Here is an 8839-nt window from a genome sequence, read left to right on the forward strand (position 1 = left end):
ATCTGTGGATCTGTGGGGCGGTATGCAAATTGGTGTGGGTCTAGGGTTTCTGGGATAATGGTGTTGATGTAAGACATGACCAACCTTTCAAAGCATTTCATGTTTACAGACGTGAGTGCTACGGGTCGGTAGTCATATAGGCAGGTTACCTTAGTGTTCTTGGGCACAGGGACTATGGTGGTCTGCTTGAAACATGTTGGTATTACAGACTCAGACAGGGAGAGGTTGAAAATGTCAGTGAAGACACTTGCCAGTTGGTCAACGCATGCTCGGAGTACACGTAGGTGTAACGATTCTCTTGGTGTGAAGGAGAGTTGGACCAAAATGCAGCGTTGTGATGATTCATGTTATTTTAATAAAGGAAAACTTATACATGAAAAAACTACCAAAATAATGAAAACCGAAACAGTCCTATCTGGTGCAAACACAGAGACAGGAACAATCACCCACAAACACACAGTGAAACCCAGGCTACCTAAATATGGTTCCCAATCAGAGACAAAGACTAACACCTGCCTCTGATTGAGAACCATATCAGGCCAAACATAGAACTAGACAAACTAGACATGTAACATAGAATGCCCACTCAGCTCACACCCTGACCAACCAAAACATAGAAACATACAAAGCAAACTATGGTCAGGGTGTGACAGTAGGACGATTCGATCTTAGTCCTGTGTTGATGATTTGCCTGTTTGACGGTTTGTCAGAGGGCATAACAGGATTTCTTATAAGCTTCCGGGTTAGAGTCCCGCTCCTTGAAAGCGGCAGCTCTACCTTTTTAGCTCAGTGCGAATGTTGCCTGTAATCTATGGCTTCTGGTTGGGGTATGTACGTATGGTCACTGTGGGGATGACGTCATCGATGCACTTATTTTTAAAGCCAGTGACTGACGTGGGGTATTCCCCAATGCCATCGGAAGAATCCCGGAACATATTCCAGTCTGTGCTATCAAAACAGTCCTGTAGTTTAGCATCTGCTTCATCTGACCAGTTTTTTTATTGACCGAGTCACTGGTGCTTCCTGTTTTCATTTTTACTTGTAAGCAGGAATCAGGAGGATAGCATTATGGTCATATTTGCCAAATGGAGGGTGGGGGAGAGCTTTGTACACGTCTCTGTGCGTGGAGTAAAGTTGGTCTAGAATTTTAGTGGTACAAATATACAATATACAATATAATATACAAATATACAATATGTACCACTATCCCCAACACACCCCACCACCCCTTCCCACTACTTTGGCCCCAACAGATCCTACACTAGGATGTCGGCCTGGGAGACTGGAACCTCTTCTCTCAAACCGCCCTGTTGTTCTTCTGCGATAAAATCTCTGACTCCCAAAAACTTCTCTGCTGCTGCTACTACCAATTCAATCTTCTGGGATTTCCTTTCCATCTGTGAGGTAGAATTAATGACCATAGCAATAAAGGCAAAGAAGACAACCTTACTAAAGCACAAAGTGTGGGGGTCACTCTGTACTGGCTTACTACTCACAGGGATCCTCTCAGGCTCTCTCAACCTTTGCCCACCATCCTCTACTTTCTTCACTGCCTCAGCATATGACACTTTCTGCACTGCTTGCACCCTGGAAACTTCCACCTGTCTCACCCACACACAACATTTCTGATCCCTTGCAACATGGCCACCCCCACAATTGACAACACTCCACTTTTCCCACTAAAACGACACACTCCTTTGTCCCATGCCTTTCTGCACACTTTTCATACCTCGGAATCTCCCTCTTACATACTGTTGCAACATGACCATAAACTTGGCACCTGAAACACCATAGTGGGTTCGGAACAAAAGCTCTCAAGGGATGATGTATGATACTGTATATTGCAACCAGTATGGGGGTATACTCTACCACTTACTGGATTGTATTTCATGTTGGTGGTAGAACAACATAATAAAATAGAGAGGGTATAATTTCTTATCAACATTAAAAGCACAGAAAAAAGCTTTATTTTGTCACATGAATATAGAACCAGAACATCCATATGGCAGCATATGAAATAGCTTTTTACTGTAGTGACAAATTGCTTTTTTGCTTTAGTAACCATCAATCCTCTTGAGTACAGGGTCAGGCTGGGAGGTGAAGAGAGGCACATTTATATAAAACACATACAAAAGTGATTGTTTTATAAGACACCTTTATCATCATTACATCATACAATCCTGTTCATCCTATCTAGAATATCATTATACAGACATTATATGTGTAATGATGCTAAATGTACTGCATGAAATAGGTGAATAATGTGTGTGGACCATTATCTTCAAGTATATGCACTGATGAAGTAGCTAGGGATATTAAGTCTACAATTATGCACACAAAAGTTATATATATATATATATATATATATATATCAATCATTAAAAAGGAGAGAAGGATAATCTAAATGTGCCACATAACTACTTGGTACTGTATGTATAATCATGCAAAATTATATCAAGTGGATACCATATCATTGTGCCATTATCAGTCAAGCAGTATGTTCATGCTTGTCTTGTTATACACTGTAAGAGCTCTCTTCCACTCCATGACATAACGCTGATCCAAGCCATTAGTGTTAATGATCTGGACCAGAGCTATCCATGACATACCACACTGAGAGATGAACTCAGATGATCTCCAAGTAGATAGCTGTTTCAGTGTTATTGTCATTGTAGGCAGGGCTTTGTCTGTCTCTTGTTCCTCTGTCCACCATGCCCCCTTGACTCTCTCCCCCTCTTCTCTCCCCTCCTCGTCTCTCACCTCCTCTTCTCTCTCCCCCTCTCCTCTCTCCACCTCGTCTCTCCCCACCTCGCCTCCCCATAGGATGTGTCTGAAACACAACATAATGTGGTTAATCAACCATTCAATTGGATATTTATGTTTCAATGGATAATAAAGCTATTGTATTGTAATATACGGTACCCAATTACAAGCAAAATTATATTTTTGGTACAGAACAGTAGGTGTACCTGTTTGGTCCGGACGAAAAGAGGGGTGCAGTTCTGGTAAACCAGCTGGTAACTGCCATTGGTGTAGATGTTGTTGACCTCAGTGCAGTTGATGTAGAGGGGCATCTGATCCTGGTAGATACCCATGTCCCCAGGATACACCGGAGGTCTGCAGGTCAGCACACGTCTTTAAGGAATGAAGGCGAAGACAAGAGTTTGGATTAGAGAGGACATCATCATGAAACATCTACTTTTAAGATTTAAGATGTCTCCTCTTGGAACAGTTTTACATGTGAATGAATAGTTCCTCTTTCATTATTCTATTCAATGTTATCTTAAATGAAACAACATATGTTTGATGTACTGGTGTGTAATTTGGTTATTCCAAGTTTGCAAAACTTCTGAAGTAATTGAGGCACAATGGTGGCAGACGATAGAGAAGTCAGAGACAAGCAACTCTCAGAAAATATGTTTCTTACTTTCCTGACCTCTTTCGACAGCAGAACAGGAGGAGTAGAGAGAGGAGGAAGGTGGCCAAAGAGATGCATACTGCAGGTATCACTTTCCACAGCAGAGAACCTGTCAGTCAACAACAAAAACATTGCTATGTAAACTAAAGATACCACTTTTTTTTGCTCTTCAACCTTCAGCAAACAGATTATCTTCTTATCTTATATTACACTGTATTATTATACTATATTATCGGAACAGGTCAACCAACCAGTGACATTACAGGAACCATTCATACATTTGTAAAGATAATCTGAAAGAATAGGCCTTAGTGACCTTGAACGATTCATGCTTAGTATTTCACCCTCATGTTTTACTCACAGTACAGATGCTGCCTAAAGTACACCATGTAAAATGTGTGTGCATCTCAATTGTGTGTTCTCTGTTTCCACATGTCCTCGCCTTATTCTCAAAATATATTGGAGGAGAAGGTCAGAGGTTCCTTTCCTCTGACCTTCTCCTCCAATGAGTTTTGAGAAGAAAGCGAGGAGAGAGGACGTGACGTGTCAAGGAAATACAATTCAGATGCACCCATGTATTTCTCTTGTGTGGCGTGGTGTCCTGATGCTTACCGTCCTCTGCCTGAAGCAGTGTGTGGGAGTCGTTGCCCAGTGCATTAATGGCGAAGCAGACTATCCTCAGTGGAGTTTCCATGTGGCCCCTCAGCATGGCTGTTAGTGTACCGTTCTCTGAGCCTACTGATGTGTTGTAACTGTATGGTGGAACACTACCGTTGACACTCCAGGTTACGCCTGGACGGGGGTTGGAGTCCACAGAACAGCGACACAGAACCTCCAACCCCTTCACAACACAGTAGGAGGAGAGTTGGAGGATGACAGGCTTGTCTGGGGGATATAAGAAGGGAGGGTGTGAGAGAGAGGGAGAGAGAGGGAGAGAGCGAGAGAGAGCATCATGGATGTGATGTGATATCTTTTGGAGGGACTAGAGGAGAGATACAATTGCAGTCAAAGCCAGTATACATAAAACATCTCTGAGTTGGAGTGCTGATCTAGGATCAGCCCCCCCCCCCCCCACCTATATAAATACAATATATAAGTAGAATCTGATCCTAGATCAGCACTCTGAAACACTATGAATATGGGCCCTGGCTTAGCATTACACACAATCATAACTTTATATAGAAAAGTACTTACATGTCACATGGAGCTCCTTTACGGTGTATACTCTTCTTCCTCCTGGATATACTGCCTCACACCTCATTCTGGGTTTGATGCGATACGATGCGATAAAAGTGAGAGAGGTCCGTAGTGTAGGCCCCTGGCCCTGGGGCTGGAGTACCTGCAGCTCCCCATACTCGCTGCTGTTCTCCTGAGCTCCTCTCTCCCACCGCCACTGGAGGGTGGGGGCCTGGGAGGGACAGGAGTAACTAATGCTGCAGTTTAGTGACACCATCTGTCCTTCTGTCGCTGCCCCCACACCGCTGATCACTGGGAGCTCTGGGGACTCTTGTCAGTGAGGGGGACAAAGAGAGATAAGAACTGACTTGATGAACATAGTCTAAATGGGGATAAAGTAAATGTTTAGTCCATTAGCATTAGGGATAATTCAACTCTGGTTGAGTAAACATTGGTAGATTGGTGTATTAACATGAGCCATATAAAATAACTATCTTATCACTTATATAACATGTTAACGACGAAAAGGATAGCAGTTACTTTATCTCTATATAATAAGAGATGAGACACAGATATTCTGTTAAATAACAAGAGATACACTAAAGTGTATAAAATATTAAGAACAACTACTCTTTCCATGGACTGACCAGGTGTATCCATAATTTCACCTGTTAAATCCACTTCAATCAGTGTAGATGAAGGGGACGAAGGGGATTTTTATGCCTTGAGACATAGATTGTGTATGTGTGCCATTCAGAGGGTGAATGGGCAAGACAAAAGTTGTATGTGCTTTTGAACGGGGTATGTTAGTAGGTGCCATGCGATTTGTGTGAAGAACTGCAACGCTGCTGGGTTTTTCACGCTCAACAGTTTCCTGTGTCTATCAAGAATGGTTCACCACCCAAACGACATCCAGCCAACTTGACACAACTGTGGGAAGCATTGAAGTCAACACGGGCCAGCATCCCTATGGAACACTTTTTGACACCTTGTAGAGTCCATGCCCAGACAAATTCAGACTGTTCAGAGGACAAAAGGGGGAATGCCACTCAATATTAGGATGGTGTTTGGTATACTCAGTGTATGTAATTATGTGCGATGAAATCCCTCTCACCTGACACAACGATGTTGACCCTCCTCGCATTCCCCCAGTCATTCTGTCCATGGCCCTTCAACGCCAGCTCATAAACATTGGAGTCAGCCAGGTGGACCCTGTCAATCATTACAGAGCAGTCTCCATCGTCCGTGTTTCCCCGTAGGGATGTCCGGCCCAGGAACTTCCTGCTGACTGTGGATTTGTCCTCCGTACTGAAAGCTGTACTCTGCAGGATGGAGATGTGACGAGTCTTGTAGCGCAACCTCACGCCCACCACTCTCCCCTGCCTGCCCAGGGCGGAATGAGAGGCTGAAGGAGTGAAGGAGCAGGGGATGACCACGCAGGAGCCTACCAAGGCAGGGACACGGTTTGGAATGGACGGCACGGGGGACACAGCATGGGTGTCCCTCCAGAAGCCTGTTGAGATGAAGTAGTAGAGAGACAATAGCTATATCAAAAGTTAAAGCCCTGTAGTGCAACAATGTGACTGTGCAACTGTGTCACTGTCTGGTAGATGTGAAGAAGATACTGTACAAGTCAAAATAGTAGCACCACACTAAAACAGAACAGAAGTAACACGTAGCATCCAACAGATAACCACACCTGGCTAAAACTACATCCTAAGTAATACTATGAAGGAAGAACTTTGCGTTCACATTACATTCAATCATCAATTAAATCAATTTAAAAAAAAGATATATTTAAAAATACAAATAAAAAATAATGACTCTCTGTCCAGCTGTTTGTTGGCGGGCAGCCTGACACAATGTGATATGGTGGGACATTTCACAATAGAGTTTAATTAAGAAAAGGGGAAGGGACATGCTTTGCTTGCATCATCATCCTACTGTACTAACATGGTCTCTGTGCTTTAATGACTTATTTTCTCACCTGTTATATTGTTGAACACACAATTCCATCCATGATCGGATAGAATTGTGCAGCAGTCATTTTCCCTCTTTTTATAGTAGTCCTATGCCTCAATTAATGGGGGAAACTGCTCTGCAGCTCATTTTCGTCATATCTAAAAACATACACTACCATTTTTATTTTATTTCATTTATCCATTATTTTACCAGGTAAGTTGACTGAGAACACGTTCTCATTTACAGCAACGACCTGAGGAATAGTTACAGGGGAGAAGAGGGGGATGAATGAGCCAGTTGTTAACTGGGGATTATTAGGTGACCGTGATGGTTTGAGGGCCAGATTGGAAATTTAGCCAGGACACCGGGGTTAACACCCCTACTCTTAAGTGCCATGGGATCTTTAATGACCTCAGAGAGTCAGGACACCCGTTTAACGTCCCATCCGAAAGACGGCACCCTACACAGGGCAGTGTCACTACCCTGGGGAATTGGGATATTCTTATTAGACCAGAGAAACGAGTGCCTCCTACTGGCCCTCCAACACCACTTCCAGCAGCATCTGGTCTCCCATCCAGGAACTGACCAGGACCAACCCTGCTTAGCTTCAGAAGCAAGCCAGCAGTGATTGGGGACACTGCCCTGTGTAAGGTGCCGTCTTTTGGATAGGACGTTGTTAAGGGAATTTTTATCAATGATGACTAATTATGTATACATTTCAATCAGGACTGACTAATCCGAATACTATTATGTTACTGTACATGTATGAATTTTCTCTCTTGCTCCCAGTATTGAATATAATGTAGTCAAGAGTTTAGAACAATGATGGTCTGTTCCTTGGTACAAATAAATGAACTATCTCCAGACAGTCTAGAATGCTTATCTACACTGACTGACCATGGCTCTAGGCGAGGAGGGAAGGCTTGAGAGCTATAGAGCCTTTCTACCAGTGTCAAGAAGAGACGGAACATTTAGAAAACGCTGACGTCATTTTCAGTTTATAACCTGTGGTAAAATGTGTATGTACTCAGTACTCTCTTGAATAAAAGCTGTTACTTGACTTTAAGACCGGGACTCTGTCTATTCCTATAAAATAAGGGTCTTACAAATCCTTATGAATTGACAGAGTGTTTAATTTGAATTGGGAATTAAAACAGAGGAATTAAATTCCTTCAACAGACGTTAAACGGGTGTCCTGCAGGGTGGTATGCTTTTAAAGTTTGGGGTCACTTAGAATGTTTTTGTCCATTAAAATAACATCAAATTGATCAGAAATGCAGAGTAAGTTACTATTGTGGCAGGAAACGGATGATTTTTAATGGAACATCTACATAGGTGTACAGAGGCCCATTATCAGCAACCATCACTCCTGTGTTCCAATGGCATATTGTGTTAGCTAATTCAAGTTTACTGTTTTAAAAGGATAATTGATCATTAGAAAACCCTTTTGCAATTATGTTAGCACAGTTCAAAACTGTTGTTCTGTTTAAAGAAGCAACAAAACAATAAATATCTGGAGCATCAGCATTTGTGGGTTCGATTACAGGCTTAAAATGGCCACAAACAAAGAACTTTCTTCTGAAACTTGTCAGTCTATTCTTGTTCTGAGAAATGAAAGCTATTCCATTCGAGAAATTGCCAAGAAACTTAAGATCTCGTACAACGCTGTGTACTACTCCCTTCACAGAACAGTGCAAACGGTCTCTAACCAGAATAGAAAGAGGATTGGGGGGCCCTGGTGTACAACTGAGCAAGAGGACAGTACATTAGAGTGTCTAGTTTGAGAAACAGACGCCTCACAAGTCCTCAACTGGCAGCTTCATTAAGTAGTACCCGCAAAACACCAGTCTCAACATCAACAGTGAAGAGGCGACTCCGGGATGCTGGCCTTCTAGGCACATTTTAAAACATTTAAATATAACATCATAAGCAACTCACCAAAGATCACAGTACACAGCAGGAGCATTCTGTCCAGACCAATGACTAGAAGCATGCTCAACAGACACAACAGAGGGAAGGAAGGTGTGATGGAAGAAGAGGCGAGGAGGAAGTTGTTTTGGTTTCATAATGTCACGGTGTCATGAATTTATTTTAAGACCACTAAGAATTTCCCCAATAGTTTGCAGTACTATACAGTTAAGCTAACACATTTCAAATACAGTACATCTCATATTATATCATAATTTGTAATGGCATTATTGTAATACATAGGCCTATAATACACCCATTGGCTTACGATACATTGCGTGTCTGCGCAGTGCACTGGCCAAGGTGAAAATGCAG

The 8839-nt window shown here is 42.5% G+C and overlaps 1 protein-coding gene across 2 annotated transcripts; it reads right to left on the reverse strand.

The window, feature by feature from the left end:
* Positions 1–2138: 2138 nt before the first annotated feature.
* LOC116353640 (sialoadhesin) lies at positions 2139–8592 on the reverse strand. Of its 2 annotated transcripts, none has more exons than XM_031790855.1 (7): positions 8495–8592; positions 5709–6107; positions 4613–4924; positions 4031–4303; positions 3437–3527; positions 2970–3135; positions 2139–2830 (listed from the first exon to the last, which is right to left on the reverse strand). In XM_031790855.1, the coding sequence occupies exons 1-7, from the start codon at positions 8547–8549 to the stop codon at positions 2627–2629; spliced, it is 1500 nt and encodes a 499-aa protein (XP_031646715.1). In that variant the 5' UTR covers positions 8550–8592; the 3' UTR covers positions 2139–2626. The 2 variants fall into 2 exon arrangements, with proteins under 2 accessions (XP_031646715.1, XP_031646707.1); XM_031790847.1 differs by having other exon boundaries at positions 3428–3527.
* Positions 8593–8839: the final 247 nt, after the last annotated feature.

The sequence above is a fragment of the Oncorhynchus kisutch genome, linkage group LG2 (assembly GCF_002021735.2).
Source record: "Oncorhynchus kisutch isolate 150728-3 linkage group LG2, Okis_V2, whole genome shotgun sequence".
NCBI lineage: Eukaryota > Metazoa > Chordata > Actinopteri > Salmoniformes > Salmonidae > Oncorhynchus > Oncorhynchus kisutch.

Bases quoted from the DNA above. Each gene is read 5' to 3' on its own strand.
- LOC116353640 (XM_031790847.1), bottom strand. From the start codon at position 8,549: ATGCTTCTAGTCATTGGTCTGGACAGAATGCTCCTGCTGTGTACTGTG. The intron at 6,108-8,494 runs GTGAGTTGCTTA...TCATCTCAACAG, and splicing joins GCTGTGTACTGTGATCTTTG to GCTTCTGGAGGGACACCCAT. The intron at 2,831-2,969 runs GTACACCTACTG...GTTGTGTTTCAG, and splicing joins TTTTCGTCCGGACCAAACAG to ACACATCCTATGGGGAGGCG.